Source organism: Nothoprocta perdicaria, unplaced genomic scaffold (assembly GCF_003342845.1).
Source record: "Nothoprocta perdicaria isolate Ctin4 unplaced genomic scaffold, notPer1 scaffold_220, whole genome shotgun sequence".
In the NCBI taxonomy this organism is placed as follows: domain Eukaryota; kingdom Metazoa; phylum Chordata; class Aves; order Tinamiformes; family Tinamidae; genus Nothoprocta; species Nothoprocta perdicaria.
In genome coordinates this window covers 502,362-523,752 of record NW_020455416.1, presented here as the reverse complement: position 1 = coordinate 523,752, position 21,391 = coordinate 502,362, and the positions used below count along the sequence as shown (strand labels likewise).

General features: G+C 38.8%; 1 protein-coding gene across 1 annotated transcript in view; it reads right to left on the bottom strand.

Annotated features, from left to right (window-relative positions):
• MMS22L (MMS22 like, DNA repair protein) overlaps window positions 1-20,986 on the bottom strand; it is a 74,292-nt gene extending 53,306 nt beyond the window's left edge. The window contains exons 1-11 of the mRNA XM_026039161.1: window positions 20,963-20,986; window positions 19,925-20,123; window positions 19,363-19,488; window positions 17,339-17,391; window positions 14,585-14,672; window positions 14,312-14,489; window positions 13,532-13,625; window positions 10,572-10,702; window positions 7,530-7,643; window positions 6,791-6,970; window positions 2,127-2,189 (exon numbers count right to left, since the gene is read on the bottom strand). Of these exons, the coding sequence (XP_025894946.1) occupies window positions 2,127-2,189; window positions 6,791-6,970; window positions 7,530-7,643; window positions 10,572-10,702; window positions 13,532-13,625; window positions 14,312-14,489; window positions 14,585-14,672; window positions 17,339-17,391; window positions 19,363-19,488; window positions 19,925-20,109 (1,212 nt within the window). The 5' untranslated portion in view covers window positions 20,110-20,123; window positions 20,963-20,986. The remainder of the gene's footprint in view (window positions 1-2,126; window positions 2,190-6,790; window positions 6,971-7,529; window positions 7,644-10,571; window positions 10,703-13,531; window positions 13,626-14,311; window positions 14,490-14,584; window positions 14,673-17,338; window positions 17,392-19,362; window positions 19,489-19,924; window positions 20,124-20,962) is intronic.
• Window positions 20,987-21,391: the final 405 nt, after the last annotated feature.

The window sequence follows — 21,391 nt, the reverse complement described above, 5'->3', positions numbered from 1 at the left end:
AAAATATAAACTAAAATATAAACTAAAATATAAACTAAAATATAAACTAAAATACCTAGATTACTTAATACTTAAACTGTTGGTAGTAGTTGCAAGCATAAATTTGGTACATGATGGTTTGTTTTAAATCTGAAACTCATTGCCCTTGGATCTTAGAGTAGATTTTTGTCTCCTATTACAGTGTCATTATTCATTCCTTATTCAAGTCTCCTCAACTTGCCATCTAGTTGCAATTTCTAACATGCCTAAAAGCTGTATATTTGATTTAAATTTGACATTAGAGTATTCTTAATTCAAAATAATAAATAGAAGAAAAGAGGACTATTTCCTACAGAAATCCGAGTAACCATGAGGGTTCTCCCACCATCTCTCTGGTTGCTGACATACAGAAGATGCCTTACAGGAAAATAATTTGCCACTTACGGTTTTTATGACTTAGCTCATCTACATCTCTCCAATTTCTCTCACAGAATGGTAACCATCAAAAAAGCAATCTCAATCACTATAGTTTCAATGTACACAAATGGGACACATTTTAAAATATACATTGCAAAATCATTCAAAAAAGAGTTCATCTTTCAATATGCTAAAAGACCCCATAACCAAGACACAGAATATCTCCTCAACTACAATCATTAAGAGATAACTAAAATCAAACATGCTAGCCCCAAGAATATTTATATAAAATTAAAATATATTTTAAGTCGGGGTAAGATAGATCTACCTTTTTTGATGTGAATGCCCTGGCTCAGCATGACTCTGTTACATTTTCCAAATATAGACACTGAAGCATTTAAAAATGAAGTATAGCGAATATTAAACATCTAATCCCAAGACCACAGGCAGACCTATGTATGAACATGGGGGAGATGTTCAAACAGATACTGCTACAAGATCTTCTTGGCAGAATGTAATTTTTAGAAATGTAGTTAAGATGCTGAGAGTTCCTCTTTATATGAGGAAGATTTTCTTTCAAGTGTCTTTGACATAATTGTAACATCGCTGAAACTGGGATATCAGTTACTATTTTTAAGAACAAGTATTCTGAAAGTCCATCTGCCTTCATTAAATTGCATGGTCCAAGAAAGTTTTCCTCCCTTTGAAGTCTATTTATCAAATTTTGCATTTCTTCAAGGATTACGTATTGCATGATTTTCCATTATCCAATCTATTGTTTCAGCTACTTCAAAATACTTTTTATTTGAAAGAAGTGTATTTTAGCAGTTACTGCTATTCCTAACTCCAGCTTCAGCCCCAGTATTTGCTGAAGCCCAGACAAGGCAGCAATGATAATAGAAAAGAACCCGTTCCTATTCTGTTTTTAAATAGAGATTTTTGCAGGATTGTTATTATTTCATGCGAGACCACATAGAAAAGATAAAACTGTTTATTCTCACTTTAAGCATATACAAATTAAAGAAATTATTTTTGTAGGTGTTGCTGTTATAGCAATTACAATTTGTACCATGCAGCTTCAGAACAAATTTATAGAGCTGCAACGTAACATATTTAAAAATGTGATGAACAGCATATTTAAAAGCACTTTAAAAGGAGGTCAATTCTGACCTCTGGGCCATGAAGCATTGCATTAACAGCTCTGCAGAAAGAAAAATGATAAGGTATGAAATGAGTGCTCAGAAACTAGAACCTTATCAGTAAGAGTTTGATTCAAGCCTGTAAGACAAATTGCTCAGCAAGACAAGTCACCTTCCCGCTGTGCTGAGGATATAGCTGAATTTTCAATGCAACTGACTATCTCCCTCATCATGTCTTCTCAACTTGATATCCTTACAGGCAGTGCATGGTTTACATTTTCTAAGCATCCAGTTCTTATTCTGAATACATCTTGTCAGAGTAGCCATATACCCTTGCAGGATTAATTATCTTTTTCCTTTATCTGACAATTTAGCATCGAGCACAATCACTTTAAAGGAAGTGCAACTGCTAACAAGAAGGGAACTGTGTATACATCCATAGCTCAGCAACATCAAGGATGTTAATTTACCTATGATAAAAACACTAGAGTTCCAAATTACACTTGTTAGTTGGTCTGTTTCATGCACTGGCTTTTCCAAAAAACGTCCCTGACACTTTCTTGTTCATTATTTCTTCTTTTACACACTTACTTGAGCATCAATGGATTTTTTGAGTAGTTCTTCCACAAATTTCCAATTGGATTCCTTCTGTTTCTGAAAAATAATGATTATCAGTAGGAAACGGCACTTGTACTCTGCACAGAAATCATTATCTAATGACATGAAAATAAGTGGGCTAGAGATTTCCAAAAATATTTCATTTCATGGCAGGATATTGTAACCATCACTGAAAAGAGCTTTTCTCTGACCGGTATGTCCAAGTCATTAGGCCTCAAAAACAAACAGAAAGACCTCCTTATAAAATAAAAAGTATGCTATTTTAACTGGCTTAAGTGGCTCATTTTCAATCCCAACCTTCACTTCTATAGCAATGATGCAAGATATTCTGGCCTTTCTGATTAGTGTAAGCAAGGTAAGTGCTTGGGATTAGTGCAAGTTTATTTTATATATTAAAATTTCTTTCCTTGACATCCTCTAAAACAAAGGGAAGAGTGAAGGGTAGGAAAAGGAGTATAGAATAACCTCACTTTTCTTGTTCTCCGTTCAGCAAAGGGAGACATTTAGCTCATTTTGGATTGTTTTGGTGAACTTGGTAAGCAGTGGAACAGACAGGATTGTATGCCCACTAAAACCCCCCTCCAAAAAAAAAAAAAAAAGTCATATGAATCAACTAGACCGCTCCTATAAAGAGGCAGAATTGCATGGCAAAGTATATTGACAGGAGAAATACCTGGAGAAAATACTTGCTTTGGCGAAGTGGGAAATAAAAGGATAGAAGGTCTTGTGACTATTTGCTGGGAATTAATAAATAACTAAACAAATACCAATTTCAAACACTCACTGTATTTGAAATTCTTGGCTACACCTAGATCACTTAAGAGGACAAAAAAAGAAAATACACGTGTGTAGGAGAAAAGCATCTCCTAAACACAGCTGTGCATGCAGCTCATGTAGCTAACATGTAGATACAGTATTTCAGCTTTTGCCCTGCCTTATTCAATTATCACAATTGTTGATGAAAAAAAAAAAAGAGGAGGGGAGGAGGAAGACCTCATCTAGACCACAGAATAGCTCCATAATTGTGCCAGAGCACCCAGCATCATGCCTAGAGCAATAAACAGGAGTTCCTACATTGTTATCGATGCCGAGGTCCTTTTAACCTGAAAGCAAAACTGAATCCTGTCAGGAGCAGAGACTTCGCATCCAACAAGTAGGCAAGGGACAAAGGTAGCAACTTCAGTAAGAGGATTCAGAAACCGTGTGTCCTTGGATGGGTCCAGCGTGTCCCTTTCACAGATGCCTCTTTTACATTGCCCACTGCAATTGCCAGGCAACACTAATGAGCTGCTGCTCGAAGGGCAGGGTTCTCATGGGGAAACAGAGACCTGAGAGTGTTTCTCACAGAAGGCTGTGAGACTTCTGGATCAGCTGGCTCACAACACACTTTTAGCAGCCCCACTGGCAAAGGGCTTTGGTGTGCAAGCTGTTTATAAGCCTCAGTTCAGTCACTGACCACATTACCAGATCCTGGGGGGACCTAGGGCAACTCCTGACACCAACCATAATTGATGACAAGACTGGATCCCTGTTGTCTCACACTGAGGGAAGGAATGAGACCAAATCCACAGTGTGTTCCTTTAGTCTCAACTGTCACTACCTTTTAAGAAAACCTTTTCATTCAAGGTTCACTCAATCTAACGGACTTCCCTGATACACCAGCAACACAGCATCGCAACAGTTTAAAATCCATCCTTGCCAGATAATCTGTATAATCTGCTTATCTTCATCCAAACCTGTTGGCTTACTATACACCTCTTATACCCCCAAAACTCTAAAAATAAGCAGAACTTGGAAACCTTGTGTAGTAGCTGCAAAATGTCCCCCAAATGAACTAAAATCCACTGGATTCTGTGGTATAAACTTTTGCAGAGACTTTTACTGCTACTACCTGGAAGAGCTGGGCTGGCTTCTCAGCTGGAAATGCGTTTGCATATCTTGCCAGGGAGCCACTGCAGATTAGTCAAAGGCAAGATTTCTTCGCCCCAAGCAATTTTACCTATATTCCCTTGTCCACAATATATTGAAATTGACCCCTGCAATGTTCGGAAGTAGGGATTTGTCTCATCAGCTCCCATTTGGTTTTTAAATGTACAAAATGGGCTTTTCAGAACAGCATAGTGGGACTCGAATGTGAATTTAGGGAAAATAAAGATATGCACCGTACACACTTCAAAAAGGAGCCCCACCTCAAAAAAAAATTCTAGTTAAAAAAAAGTGTTTTCCTGTGTATAAAATACAAAATGATTCATATATATCAAATGTGTATTTGAAATAACGCTATATGAGCTAAAGGTGAAAAAATAAAAAGAAGCTGGTCTGAAACCTATTTAGAATTTTAAAAGCTTTCATAATAACCTCAAGGCCATCCAGTCCACATTAAAAAATTGAAACTCTTCCACAGATGACACAGGCTCGGAGGCAATTTTTGCTACGGAGCACATGAATAACCATCATTAGGCCACATCACCTTCCTGCCTCTGCTCACAGTTAATTAAAAGCCAGCACGTGGCTCAGGAAGGCACCACATCCCACTGTTTAACCAGCGGGACAAGGCTACGCTCAGTCCTGATGTAATTCCACTGACCTCAATATTTAAGGGACTATTTTATCTTATTATGGTCAAAGAATGTTTGAGGCTGTAATTCAGAAGGAAGAAGAAATTGGAAGAAAGAAGCAATTGCTGTCAACTAGCAGGTTAAGTTTGTCATTTTTTTTGTAAGCACCCATGGGCAATTAACAGTGGTCATAGAAGAGATGTCTGGACAAACTCAAACACAGAGAAATGTGAAGCACAGTGTAAGAGCTGAAAAATAAACAGTGCTGCTGGAAAGAGCAGTGTGCCCTGGATGGTTTCATGATTTACAAATTTTAGCTTTCTCCTACTTGGACTCTAAGGAAAAAGTATTGTTTCATCTTGGGCAAATCACTTTCTGTCACTGCATCCCAGACTCCTACTTTAAAATAAGAACAATAAGAATCTTATTTTTTTTTCCATTCTGTGTCTGTTTTGCTTATTTAAATAATATAGTGCCTACAGCAAAAATAGTCTCTCAGGAGGCTACACATATGCTATATATATATATATATATATATCACCAAGAGAGACAGGGGAAAAACAGTGATCAAAGCAAACAGTACCAGGACATTTTGATTAGGACATAAAATACAAGAAACCCAGGATACACATCTTGGCCCTAGTTTCTTTATTTGACCTAGAGATAACATTTTCTCTGCATATAATTTCCTGTAATAAGTGGAAAGTTCAAATTCTATCTTCCCAAAATACCCAACGCACTGAGGTCCCCACACTGCTTAAGTGTGCAAGAAGTTGCTGCATTTTGCCATGCTTATTAGGCTGAGGCACGTGACAACAAGCAGCCTCCCATGGAACCCTGAAGGATCCATCAAGCCTCAGCAAACTGAACATTTCCTGCCCCCGAAGCGCCACGACAGAGGCATTAGAGTCCCTCCTTCACAGGTCTTCTTGTCTCCAGAATTGGTGGGGAGCTTTTCAGCCAAGTCTTCAAGAAATGCAGAATGACACCTTCCCTAACCAAGCTTTCTTCCCCCCCCCCCTTTTTCGACAAATCAGCAAGTTTGCAAGAAAAAAAAAATTAAAGCAATTCTTATTTTGATTAGAAGGTCTAGTTTTATTAAGTTCAAGTTATTAATTTGATTGGATCAGATTTTCCTGTCTGCTTCCAAATCTGCAGTCTATAAACATTTTCAAAGTTTTAATTGTTCATGCAAATTCAAGGCAGGAAACACTTTTGAAATGGTAAGGATTTCAATAGGGAGAGGGCATGACCTCTCCAATTTTAGCACGCACTATTTAATTACAAACAGTGAAAGATACTGTGCTTCAGAAAAATAGTGTACTTTAGAAGTGCAATTAAGACTAATTTTGAAGGAACTGTATATAGGTGATGCTTGGGAAACTGCTTCAGTTCAGCTTCAGAAAAGTCAAAATGTTTATACCACAAAATAGTATAAAATTAAGATTGAAATGAGACACTTCTGCAGCTAAGATGGATAAAAGGTTGGAAGAGACTACAATTAGATTCTCCCTCATGTTGAGAGCTTCATCAGACCATGAAGCTACTAACAAACAAGATCTCTGATATTCAGTTATCTTTGGCATCACTAGTCCACTGCAGCTCCATCTTCAATCAATTAAAGAAATTTGGCAACTTTTGTGCCTCAGAATAGATGAATTGCCTCAGCAAGTGTCTATTTCCTTCCCAGTAAATGATGAGAAACATAAAACTAGGCAGGATGAATTTCAGAGTAAGAGACTGAAGGAAGGGTGAAAGTTTAGGTTGCTTTGGAAGTGCAGAATTCATGTGGAATGGTAGGGCCCATGAAGGAACTTGATGCAGCAGTGGCCTTACCTTGCCATCTTAGGAAATGCAGGTGCAGGTCTGAGCTAGGCACCAATATATCAACTGACTATATCCTGCAGTACACAGCAAACTGCACCAAGGACATCTTATTGCCGTGAGTTTTAAAGGACATTTGGTAACATGTATGCTAAAATTCTTCTATCGTTTTGAGCCCACAAAACCAACCAAACACATTTTCAGATCTAAAAAAGAAATACACAGCTTTGAGGTATTTAGAAAAGGTATACCTACCTTTTCATCTAGATTTCCATTACGATCAAACTGGTAGAGTGATGCCAGATGTGTAATAATCCACCAGCTAAAACTCAATGGGTCTTTACACTGAATTGTCTCAAAACCAGACATCCTGTCAGAATTACTTGGTTTCTCAAAGACCTTCTTTAGATTTATATTTACTGAGCTCCAGAAAGACTGCAGAAAATGGAAAAGTAAATTGAAATGTGTTGAATAACAAAACCCATTAACAGTCTTCCCTACAATATTGTTGTATTGATAAATTTGTTTTTGCAGCAAACAAGCCAGGTGACAGACATTTAAGAAAACAACAGTGTGAACACTGTTCTACCAGAGAAAACCTGGAACCATTTTAGGATGCCGTGTCTCAGATGCCAGCAGAAAGCAGCGTGAAAGGACCAGCTCTGGTCAGCTGGTGTGAAAACCCGATGTGACACTTTACAGGCACAATCAAGAGCAGAAGGAATAATGCTGTAGGGCTAGAATGCTGCACCACCAAGGGCATGAGCAGCTGTCTTTGCCACTGGCCCAAGTCATAACTAAACAGTAAGCTGGGAAGCTGGAGCCTGGACTTAACACATTCAAACACACAGCATAAAGCCTCACATTTTGCATGCAGCCCTCCAGCCTGCAAAAATGAAGTTCAACTTTACCACCAGATATATGTGGCACTCTGAGGACATCTGGCCACTGCACATGCAGTATGTATGCATATGTAACAATATTCTCCCATTACCTCCGTGTGAGATCCTTTACTTCTATGATCTAGCAGATGAATAACTAGAATCCATAATTCCTTAATGCAGGTACAGGGGTAATGGTGACTAGTAAGAGCTTCAGAAGGTCTCACCTGAAAGAGAATATGCAGTCCTATTACCTGGAAAAGTGGGGGTTCTGAAATTGCATTTCATGTACCAATGCCTTTTTCTTTTTTTTTTTTTCCCAGTTAAATAATACATCTACAACTACGTACTGGAAAATACATTATCCTATTAGCATCCAAAAACACATCTCACAAGCAACAAAGATTTTGTTTCATAATTTTACGTATCTTATAGGCTGTACTATTTCTTAGGTGTTTTTCCAAGCCACATTCAAACATTTAATCAAATGAAAATGGGTTTCTGAGGGCTAAATGAAATGGAATTGTAATAAATACTGATTCACTGCCTGACAGTGAGGAAAAGAGAAAATGATTGATTAGATTTTCTTGATGCTCCTGGGAAGATAAGAAAAAGATTTCAAATGATTTAATAGCTATTATTGTTGTTATTTTTAACTCAAGAAACCTTAATGACTAGGCATAATGCTAGTGGAATATGCTTTTGTTGGCCTGAGGATGTTAATGTTCCTACAACATTTCCCTAAATTTGCTTTTTGGTAAATTTACTGCAAGGCATTTTTTTAATATGCAGAAAAAAACGTATTTCAAGTTATGTATGTTATTTGATTACTATTCCATATTTAACAAAATTCACTCTTAGACTGATGAATTCCAAATGCAAACTAGTCTTTTGTGATTCATCTTTCAGTTTTACATTCCCTGAATTGTGAAACAAAACCAGCAAAAGAGCAAGCAGAAATGTAATATGAGGTAAGAGAAAGCAAGTTATTCTAAATTTATCCTACAGATTTTGAATTTTTCTCCCAATACCAGGAATCTTAGCAGTCAGGAGTGAAACTCTGGGTAACCAGCCGAAACTCTGCTCAAAGCCAAGAAAGAAATGGTCACCTAGAGCAAGTGATGACTCCTTTTATTGCTGGAAGAAGAACTGTCGCTATCACAGAATGGCTGAAGTTGGAAGAGACCCCTAGAGATCACCTAGTCCAACCCCCCTGCTCCAGCAGGGACACCCAGAGCACGGGGCACAGCGTGGCATCCAGGCAGGTTTGGAAGACCTCCAGAGAAGCAGACTCCACAACCTTCCAGGGCAGGGCAGCCTGGGCCAGGGCTCTGTCACCCTCACAGTAAAGAAGTTCCTGTGAGAACTTTCTCACTGCTGTGAGAAACAGCAGCAGCAACATGAAAGAGACAATACAGAAATGGGAGTAGAGGACTAAAAATCACACTCTCACAATTAGAACATTTTGGTGCCAAAGTTTAAAAAAAAAGTGATGACATCAGATTTAAGTTCTTAAAATAATTCTCTTATTCACATTCCATGTAGGTTATTTAGAGTTATTCACATGCCTTTGCCTCTTCATGCTTCCAGGAATCTCAAAAAAAACAAACCAAAAACCTTATGCAAATATTATCACAAGAATAAACCTCAAAGTGACCACTAAAATCTAATAATATTCACTACTTAACTGCTGACTTCCCAAAGCTGAAACAGCCTCAAAAATACTCTAACTCAACGAATCTAATAGATCCCTCGAGAAGGATCAATCTCCCTAATGCAGATGCACTAAAACACCAGGAGATTTTATGGAAGCATTAGCTACGCAAACCCTCTTGCGATCAAAGCTTCAGACCTGTTACGAGGAATGCCACCTGATGCAACATCTAAGTATCTTCACCTACCACTTGCAGATAATCCAAGTCCCTCTTGTACTTGAGGAGTCTGTAATTACTGCTAACACAGGAAAATAAAAGAGACTGAGAAGCTGATATCATCTAGCCTCAAATCCACACTAAGATGGTATGAGAAGCAATGGCTTTTATCACTTCATGTCTCGCTGGCCACAAAGGATCTTTCCGGTCTGCCAGAAGGGGGATTTCAGTTTAGCATCTGACACTGCAGAGTTCACCACTAAGCACAGTGTTCAACAGATAGTACTTGAATCTTGCTTTAGAAAGGCCATTCACTTCCTATTTGTCTTTTGAGGGGGCAGTAGTTTCCAATATTCGCAAAAATTTACTACATCAAAATCAACTTAAAAAGATAAAAGAATTCTAATTCTCCTTGACAAGACTGTTTAACAGAAGATTTCTCAGACGTTACCACAGTTGTTCCCTTTCCATAGAGGAAAGCAGAAAAGGAGGGCCCCGATTTTCGTATCTTTGTACCTGGAAAATACACATTATACAGTGGTCACTGCTAGTTATTCTTCGAGTCTTTTGCTGAATTCATGGATCACACATACCCATCTAAAGCAGGTTTCACAGTGACACAGTCAAAGAAGATTGCACAGCTCTTAGAGGTTGATATATGGAGCTATTATGACTTTCTAGTTTTGGATTGCTTTAGACAAGCAAGAAAAACATTGCAGCCAGAGGAAGAAAAAGAAAGAAAGGAGGAAGGACATTAAGGAAAAAAAGGTTTTCCTTTGACAAATGTAATAGAAAAGATGCACTATAATGGAAAGATGCAATTGCTGAAAAGACAAAATTGCTGAAACTGTTGAACTATAAAGTGTACAGTGACATTCTCTAAGTGTCCAGTTAGCTTAATGCCAATATTATAGTAACTCTTTTGTTCCTGTGGAGAGAGGTTGAAAAGAGGGTTTTTTTTCCAATCTATGGCTCTAAACCTTTTAGACTGTGCCATGCTTGGCATGGAACCCAGAACACTGAACTTATGAAACGTGGCACACTTCTGCTCTGCACACAGTGCATCTCAATATTACTCTCTCATTCAACTGCCAGATGGTCATGAATAAATATAACACAATTTGAGCTCCTAACAAATAACACTGTTTAAAACATGGAGATGCTAAACCACACATAACATTTAAAACTTATCAGTTAGAAGTAATCTATGCATGGGTAGAGCACCTAATATGGTTCTCAATAAAAGCATCTAATTTGTCCAAAATAAAAAAAATCAAAACTTACTTTTAGATACTTATTGATGGATATACTTATTAAATCATATATGAGATTTCCACAGTGTGATTCAAATAAACTGATACTGGTTAAATTCTCTCCGGTTAGGTTTATGAAATGGTTAGCATATACAACTTGTCCTAAAAGACAAAAGAAAATTAGAAAATCTATTTAGGCCTGGCAATGGTTCTAGGAATACAAGGAAAGACAGATTCCTTTTTTTAAACTATACTGTGTATCATGAAACTGGTTTGAGCTATATGTAGTCTTCATTTACAAACTCATTTGGGAAAGTTCATCCCTTCTAAGTTCAAGGTAGTGCTTTCATTATTACACAGCAATTTGATATTGTTCTGGTTGACAGTATGGTTTGGCACTTCACAGTCTTTTATTGCCACAGCCTTTTCAGGGGAATAAAAATTTATTTATCTCCAAATTCCTTTGACACCTGCCAGTGCGCATGTTCTGAAATCACGACATGTTTTGCAGATATGCAAGCTGATGACAAACAATTCTAGGGAGGTCTAACACTTTCCTTGAGATGTGTTGATGTGAAAAGCTGGCATGATCCTACTCCAACTTGAGCATTTGCAGACCTTAACACAGATAACATGGTAGAGTTAAGAGGCTGCAAGATCTTGTATCTCACTCGCTTCCCAACAGTACGGCTCCCCTGACATCAGTGGAACAGAAGATGTGCAGATGAAGCTTCTGTTTATTCCTGGAAATGCGGGGTGAAGCTCTGAGCCCACTAACCTGCCACTGATTTCAGCAGTGTGAAGTTTTCACTTAGCAGGCTTCATGGAACGAGATGAAAGTCTAAGAAACATCCTCCCAACCATGTTGTTTTTACACCACTCTACAAGCTCAGATTTTCAGAAGGACGTTGCCCTACAAGTGCTCCGTAAAGCACAGGTCACATAGTTGGCATTATACAAATGCTGAAATAACCCTCAGTCTGAGAACATTCTCAAAACACATCCATTTTCCCCTCAGCACCTGTCTCAGTACAGTGCTAAATTTTGTGGGTCCCATAAATAATTCTGTTTTTGAAATACTGAACTCATGGCTCCCGAATAGAAGAAAAACAACAAAAAACAGCTCTGAAGGCCAGGGATAAAGAATCCCTGTGTTGAAGTGAGGTTAAAGTTAATTACAAATATCCTGTTACTCTCAAGCAAAACAAATTAACTTAATTAGCTAATTAATTAATAGCTAATTAATTAGCTATATTATTCTGGCTTTGTATATCCACTTAAAAAACAGATTCAAACACATAAGAATTCATTGTTTGAGCTAATATATAAGTTAATTTTACATTATATCAAGATCACATAAATTTTTTTAAATTTGAAAAAAAATCAATTACATTTTGAAATAACAGAAAGCTTTGCTTTGACTAAATTCGTCTGTTTCTTTTCTCTTTTTTTTTTTTCCCCCCCCCCATTGAGTTCAATTCAGTTAAGAGAGTGGTAGATCTCCATAAGGAACTACCAGAATGCCTACACTATAGTTTTAGCTTTAATAATTTTTTTCTTACCCATGTTCTCTATAACATCTGAACAAAGGTTTTCAACCCTGTTTTCATGTGTCTTTTGAATATGTTCATGCTTATATGATTATATATATGCATATATGTGTGAATCAAAGCACAGCTCTGGATTAGAACCATCTCTTCCATGATGGAGAAAAAAAGAAAGATCATTTGAGAGCCAACAGTCTTCCCATCCTTCTCCAAAAGGCCTCAAACTAGAAAAGAGTTTATCCCACAACATATCATAAAAGACACTGTGAAGTTTTCTTCACAATAAAGTGCCAAAAACCAGGCTATCCAGAAACAGATGTGAAGAAAACAGTGAAGTTAATAATCTGAGCAAAACTGTGCTCCAACAGCACTCAAAAGTGTTAATGTCAATCCAAAGAGCTCAGATTCAATACCAGTTACCTGGACTAGTCATATCGGCCTCTAGATAGACCTCAATATGACTCCAATTGTTGCAGTTCTTATAGGGAATTTGTATAGGCGATATGGAATGAAGTGGGGCTTTGGTGTAACGCAACAATGATTAAAGGAGAAAGCCTATTTTTTGTGATTTATTCTGCTGACATGGAAATGAACAATGCATCAACAGTTCTGAAAACAGCAACAAAAAAAAGACATGTTCTGTATTTTAATTATCTCTCTCTCTCCCTCCCCCCCCCCCAAAAAAAAAGGACCTGCTTTTAAGTTGGGTTCCTCAACTGCATCCCATGACCTTTTTTGTTCAGCTGCTTTGAACAGCTTACTTATATCAGTCTATTCCATGCCCTTTTAAAATCCATTAAAAAAAAATCTTGCCTTGCCCTTTTCTTGCTTTATTTCTACAAACTCCTCTGACCGAGCCTTTGCCCAGCATCTTCTTAATGTCAGATATGGTTAGCAGTGTGGATTCTCTATTTTAGACCTTCACAATGAAGAATCATCACTAAAAGAATATTTCTTCTTTTGATGTTCTGACTCTTGAGAAAGCATCTGAGAGTGCTAGCTCTGGCCCATCCTTGGGCACTTTTCCTATATTGTTTGTATTAGACTGCAGTGCACCATTATACATTTACATCTCTGCAAATGCATTTTTCTTTGTCAAATATATATTATCAAATATTTAGTTGCAAGTGTCAGTTGAGAAAGAACTTTATAATATTCGTCAACTCTTGATACAACAAATTCCCAAAGCTATTTCATTTAATGTGGGCTATATTAAGGAAGATTTAATCACAGAGGGGTAATGCACTGTGAAGATTCGAAAAAAGAAAACCAAATAACAACAGAAACGAAGTGTTCATCCTATTTGACCATAATCAATTAAACACAGATATGCTTAGTAATTACTCTAACAAAAAGCGACTTATTCTAGACAGTTTCGGATGAGAAATCTAGATAAGTCATTTGCAAAAGAATATTTCAGAAAAAAATCAAAACATATACTTACTCATCATCTTTTCACCTAGTACATGAAGAATTTCCAACACTAGCCAATGGATATCCAAATGGAGATGTAATAAATGCCATGATGGAGGAAAGAGCTATAATTAAGAAAAAAATACAGCCATTTAGTTTTTACTTATATTTCTTTAGTGAATTTGTGATGCTGCTAAAGCACATGAAGATGGGCATACAGTCTTGCAATGTTATTGATATCTACAATCAAATCAAATATAACATACAAACACGCCATTCTGTGAAATGAGCTTCCAGACAATTAATTTTGTCTGTAGATTACAAAGTCATGAAGATGTAGTCATCTAAACTACAATTCAGCCACAACGTCTTGGTTGAGATTTTCCAGATTAAATGCATTTAGTTATCCTTTCCAAAAAGTATTAGGGAGCACATGAAGTGTGTCAACAGTCAGGCATCCACTTAAAATAACTCCAAGTTGTCAATATTCTAACCATTATCATGGACAACCGCTGAGAAATTTGTAACATGTCATACTATCTCAAGTCTACCTATTTATCTGTAATTGCTATCATTTGCATATTATAGGAGGAATTTTAAAAGGAATAAAGTATAACAATAAAAGAGTATATCAAGAGCTCTTTAGCTGTGTTTGAAGAATGAGATGGCACTTAAGTTTAAAAAAGGGAAAAATAGAAAGCATAAATTAATTTTCTTTTCTGAAGCAATATTAATTCTTATTCATTTTTACTTTTTCAAGTAAAACACAGACTGTTACACAAATAAATTTAAAATTCCAAAAGCTGTCAACCTTTGCCTGATGTTGAATAGTAAACGCTGCCAGAACACTACTAGGAAGTTCATAAAGGTGACCAATTTGTAGAGTTAAAGAATGAAGTTCTTCCACCAACAATGATGGTAGTTGGGCTTCTAGTTCTTCATACGGGTGGAGCATTCCATCATTTTCTGCTTTAGGAGGTTCCAGATACCTGAACAGAGACAGAGACACACAATCCAGGAACATGTGAAAAACAGCTAGACAGAGTTCAGTACATAAAGTAAGTACACTACGTGTAAATCTCACCTAAAGATGAAAACTTTCACATAATGCAAAAACTCAATACACTGCTGCCTGATGCTGTCCGCTTCAGAGTGCATGTTTGCAGCTTGACCTGAAGTAAAAGAAAAAAATCAATAGCTTAAAGCTGACTTTTCCAAACCTGTGATTCATGAATCACATGAAGCCACCATTTTTTTCCTGAAGCCAGGTTTGGGGCAAGGGGAGTATGCAGGCCAAGTGAATTTTCTGGTGGCAACTACCCACTTTCAAAAGCCATCTGGCCAGAGGGATCCATAATTCTTTAATCTTATCATCAAAGGTACATATCCAGATACCCAAACCAAGGCACCCAAACCCTCAGGAAAGAGGGTAGAGGACAAGCAATCACTATTAGAACAAACTATTCAGCCCTACTGCTCTGCTCCCTGTCTCCTCCCAGAAGCTTCAGAAAAGACAGCAGTATGAAACAATTTCTTAGCATCCTTTTCTCTCGGGGAAACGCTTAGATAGACAGTCTTATCTGGCACTTTGCTTTGTAACATCTTCCAGGAAGCAGCACATTGTGGTGCAGTGCATTTGCCCAGTGCCTTAGCCACCCTAAGCCCTGTAATGCTAAGAGCCTTCTCTCTGCAGTGCAGTAGCCTGCTTTTTGCTTGCAGGGTGCATCCTTCCACCTAGCTACTGTGACTGCCTCTGCCTCAATCGTGGTATTTTGCCTGTCCCTTGGTGCTTCCTGCTGTGGTTTTCATGGTGTTGCCCTCACTACCTTGTACCTGCAAACCCAAACACCTTTGCTAAGGCAAGCTTTGTGGTAACCAATTGTCACTGTTGTGAGAATCACCCCTTGCATTCCCACTTTTCACTTTATATTCAAGAAAATCAAAACCTCCAATGTTCCTTAAGACTGATAACTAAAGAAAACATATGATATTGATATCTATACAAGTATATACATATACATAAAGGAACATGCACAACAAAGATCCTTTCAACTAAAAAAAACCCCTTGATTTTCAACTGCGACAATAGCCCATTTAACTGAGCTATCAATAATACTTATCATCACATTGTCTGTTCATTTTAAATGTTTATATCCTCACGCTATACCCCTACTATTACCTTCCTCAAATAAATAGAAGACTGAGGCACAGATGCATCACTGATTTACTCCAAGTGGCAAAAGTGGTCTGACATATAGCATAAAATTCAGATCTCATAGGTGCTAGACATGGCCCTGAAATGCAGAAATGCTTCCTGAAGAGGACTCTAATCAGGTCCGATGTCTTTTCAGCAGTCTAGACAGTTTGTATTCATTTCTCACAATTTGGTCCAGGAGCATATTTACACATCACATTTCCCTGGGATTATCCGAGTTTTGCACACATTTATATCAGTTCTGTGCCCATTTTACATGCACCTTCCAATATTAATCCCTGCTTCAGGCTACAGAGTTAAAGCACTGCTTCACCAGAAAAATTATCATGCTCATTATACTACATTAAGGGCATTTTATACAACAGCCTATTTTAAAGTAATTATTTTTATAGTAAAATAAAGTTGCTAAAGCTCAGGTACAGTTAAAACTGCATGCAAAGTTTATTTCACAACGAACATCATATATGACCTAGCAGAGACAATAGCAATATTATCAGTAATGGCACTGAATCCAAATTCCTGCTATGCAATTAGACCAAATATGAGTATTATGCATCCAGTATTAGAGAACTGGACATGAAGAAGTATCCACATTTTTGACATGTTTCCATATAACCTTTATGCTGATTTTAGCTTACTAATTTATTTCATAAATGAAGGAACAAACAAGAGAACCACATGTTTACATTTAAGGAAGAAAAAATTACAAAACAGTTACTTGATGTCCAACTATGCTATGAATAATAACTTTAATTTAAAATAGTTATTCCAATTAGATATTAATTTCAACTAAAGTTATATTTTTAAGATACTATCAGCAAAAGCATATGAAAGACTCCTACTAGTTATGTTCACAGCAATAGAAACATCTTATGACAAGCTTAAACTAAATTAAAAACTAAATTAATAATAAAAGGGCATGAGAATATCCACTTGTGCTCTTATAATACGACTGGTTTATCTGCAACAGGAAGATACTACAGACAGGGATCTCAGCAATTACTGAATTTCTGTACTTGCTAAGTACACAGCCTTCAAACTCACAATAAGCCCAAGGCTGCAATCACCTTTCAGAAACAGACTGCCTCTCACACCCTAATATCTAATTCAGACAAATTGTTTTGTACAGCTCTTATTTCATCAATCCAATTGCAATGATAAATACCTGCAAATAACTTCTAAATTAAGCAAATATAACTAACTTGTTTAAATGTAAGCCAAGAAAGCACTGTGCTGGTAACGAAGAGCCCTAACCAATTACTTTTATAACCAGAACAGTTACTGGAAGTTTTAATGCAACTTCCATTTTAATTGAGTAAGCAGGCTTTCCAAATTCTGCCTTGTTAGAGACATATCTTATTTCTTATCTAGTTAATATAGCATTCCTCACTAACTGAATAAAACAAGGATTTTGACCTGTGCCTTTGCACAGGAAGATCCAATTCTAAACTGGCTCATAACACTTTCAGCTAGCATGGTCATATATCTCTCTTCACGTTAGCTTATATCAATTTGTTGCATATGTTACTACATCTACTGCAGGTTTATGTGGATTATATAATACATATAGTGAAAATACAGTCAGATATCTACCCCATGTAAAATGAAACAAGTTAAACTTACTGAAATCAGAGGAACTCATCTGTGCTAGGTCTTCCAATCTGTATATCTGTTGCCTAATTAGAGAGAAATAAACATTTATGGTATTTATACAAATGTAAGGTATTCAATAACATTTTAGTACGATTTTAAACCAAAATACAAAGCAAGGAACACATCTGTTCTGAGAAAGCTTACTACGTACATCCAGTGTGAAACAATAATACTGGTCAGTATTTTGTTTGTTTCCAAAACACAAAATCAATGATAAAATTAGTTAAACACCCAAGTGGAAAAAAAAAAAAAAAAACCAAACAGAAATCAAACACTCAAACTTCCTTATCGCAAGCATCTTTTGCACATTTAGTGTGATCCTCCCACAATCTCCCTCACATTTGACCCCCAAATTGGAATGATAGCCTTCATGGCATACACTAAATTCATTCATTTCTGAAGGAGTACTGGGAAACGTTGCCAGCAGCTTTCTGCTTGCAGCATACATTCAAACTATTCTACTATTTCAGCTGGTTAGAATGGAAAGAAGTCAAAAAATGGTTAACTTTAAGTAAAGAGGCTGTTGAGGCTGAAAGTTAAGAGTAAGTGTGTCAGAAATGGGCCGGGGGGGGGGGGGTCACCCTGACCTCAAAATAGGAGCAGAACTTGCACTTTCACATGCGATTTCTACATTGGAGAAATAAGCTTTCCTACTTTCAGTTACCAACTGCTCTGTAAGTGAAAGAGTTCCATTTTATGACTAAATAAATGAACTGAAAGAAAGAATATCTTTGCAGAGGGACTTGCCACACCAAAAGACAGCTTAGCAACCAAACTCTCAGAGCTAAGAGTCAGCTCAAATCCATCATTTCTATTACTCGAATGGTTTTATTATTAAAAGCTATTGCAAAATATACAACTTGAATAGTTCAAAAAAATAATAAAATATACTATGTCCTATATTTGCCTCTATGACAATTAGAAGAGAACTAGGTTTAGTTTTAGAAAGAAAAAAATTATTCCAAAGGTCAATTACATTGCTGTCTGATTGCCCATCAGTTTATTTTTTTGCTAATAAACTGATCAGAGAGGATGCCGAAATGGATACAGTGCTTTTTATTAATTGAGTCTCTTCCTATCTCTCTATCAAGTAGAGAAAAACAACGAACAGTAGGGTAAAAATTTGCCTCAACAAGCAAAAACAAATAATAGTAGTTTTTAAAGCACTTCCTTTCATTTATGCCATCATATTCCAACAGCCAGACCCAACTGAAGACAGCTCACACCATGCTCTTGGCCACGCCATCAAAGAGTGGAAGAATCCACCATAGTCAAAGGAATAATGGAATATATCACCTATCCATGTATTGAACAAAAGCACCTTTTCCAACAACCGTCTGCATGTGCTGTACATCCTGAGGATTATCAGTAGCAAAGCGGATTATCAGTGATATGTGTATTTGCACTGACCAGATTAAACATCTGTATTGCATTAGTCAAACACTGAGCAACTGTATCTGAGATTGCTGAAGCTATTCTAATCCAAACAATCAAAGAAAATACTGCATCCAACATTCACAGTATTTGATTTTTAACCTCTACTTTTCTTTATCCACGCACACAAAAAAAAAAAGAAGGGGGGTGGAAATAGCAGTTTAAATACAGTGCAATATCATTTAAGGAAATCTGACAAAGTTTATTCATATACTCTGATGCCAGACAAATATTACTCTGCTTTCTAAACTATCACAAAATCATTTAGCAAGTATATTTATAAATCGGTATCTGTCTGTAGCTGTGCTATGCACTATGCTGTTTCAAAATATAAGTCACATAATATTACACCTCTACAAGACAGAATTTATTTCCTCCAATCACGTCACCTGGGTGTTTCCCACTACTTATCAGAGGATTACACAGATAATAGTCTTTTAGGTACATGACCCACAGTCTTTCTTATTATTCAGAACTTTAAAAAGTTTGTTAAGCTCTTTATGTAAATGTGTACAACTGCTGAACTGTATTAATCACAGAATACATTAAAGACACTGTACCTAAGTAGTCCAAAGAGAAGACCACAGGATTCAACCAATGCTGTTTCAGTTACCCACTGAAAGCCAAACATTTCCACTATATCTTCCTCATAGTCATTTGGAGAAGGATCTAGTCTCAGCAAAACCCTGTAAAATAAAGCTAGGATTATTACGAAAGAATTTAAGAACAGTGCTAATGATTCAATGCCTGCAGTCTTGTATCATTGATCTTTTACCACTGTATTAGCAGTATAGTCTGCAGCAAGTCTTAGATATTGCTACCCAGCAGGGGAATTGTTCAAGTGCTTTGCCTAGAAGAGTTCTATTAAGACTGCGACACATCATTTACACCACCAGAGATGAAGTTCACAGGGCTAGGGCCTAGACCCAGCCCTATAGGAACTCAAGGAAGAACTGATGTGGAGACCTTGTCAGCATCTTGAGACACTCAACATTTATGGAAAGAACATTAGAATCATAGAACGCTTAAGGTTGGACTCAGAGCTCATCTAGTCCAACCCCCCTGCTCACACAAGATCACCTAGAGCAATTACATTACAGATGTAACTCAACAAAAGCGTACCTCTTAAGAGACCCACTAGCCAAATAAGACTCTGAAGAGAAGCTTCTCCCTCCGTTTTGGTTGTCAAAAACACAAGAAAAGCAGGACGGCTTGGAGTTCTCTTTCTCCACTTCCATTGCCATCTCCAGACTCTCAGTGAGGAATGGGGGCGTGAAAGAATCCATATCAACCCAGTCATCATCCATTATTTTCACTTGCTCTAGAAAATGTAAGTAATCAATAAACAAAACTCAATATTTTAATGAAGACTTTTTCATTATTACATTACCTCCTAAATTTGCACCCGAGTGCATAAATCTGCACCCCACAGAAGCACAGTGCTGTGCTGTGAAAACAGCCGGAGAGCTACCATCAAACAAAGAAACAACCAAAACAAAACAAAAGGACAGACACGGTTCCACCCCTTGGCACAGGCTGCTGCTCCATGCAGCTCTGCAATTTGTCTTCCCCCACAGCAACCAGTTCAGGGAGTTAAATGATCAAAACCCCTCACCCTACAAACGGGCAAGACGGGTGCATTTTCAGGTGGTTTGGTTCTCTGAACTGACCGGCTATGGGGTCAAAATAGCATTAAGGTCAAAGGAGGGGCAAGGATGCAGGCCGTGAAAGGCCTGGCTTCAACAATATTTAGTTCAAAGTAACTTAGCTCAGAGTAACTTAAAAGTTCCTGGAGGCTTCTTCCCTGGGCGGCTTAGCGTTACAGCCAGCATCGCCCCCACGTTTCGCGTACGCCCCCAAGGCGGCTGTCCGCGGAACCCCGGGCCCCGGCCCGGCCCCGCAGCGGCTGCCGGCGCCCGCTTTTGACGTGGGCTCCCAGCACCGAAGCACAGCCCTGCCCCGAGAAGCGCGGCGGGGCGGCGGCGCCGCCGGGCCGGGCGCAGGAAGCCGCCCCGCGGCCCCTGCTCCGCGGCCCCTGCCCAGGGCTGCACGGGCGGACAACGGCGAGCGGCGGCCCCAGCGCGGACCACGAGGCGCAAGGGCCCCGCGGGGCCGCCCCGGCGCCGCACACGGCGAGCGAGGGGCAGTCCCGCGCACTACCTGCGCCACCGCCAACCGTCGTCACCAACGGCCCCGCGCACTACGGCCCCCGCCAACCGTCGTCACCAACGGCCCCGCACACTACGGACCCCGCCAACCGTCGTCGCCAACCGCCGCCTTCCGCCCCGCGCGCTTTTCCGTGCGTCCCGCGCGCTGCCGTCACGGCCGCACTGCGCAGGCGCCGCGGCGCCCATTGGCCGCCCCTTCTCCTCCCTCCCGCCCCGCCCCGCGCGCGCGCGCGCGCGCCCCCAACGGCCGCGGCGCCCCCAACGGCCGCGGGAGCCGTGGCGCTCGGCGCTCGTGCCAGCGCCCCCCCGGGCCGCTGTGCCCGGCACTGCCGGCACCTTCCGAGCCGGCCTCGCGCCCGCCTGCCCCTCGTTCCCCCTCTGCCCGCCCTGCGGCTGAGCCTGCCCCCTGCCCGGGTTTCCG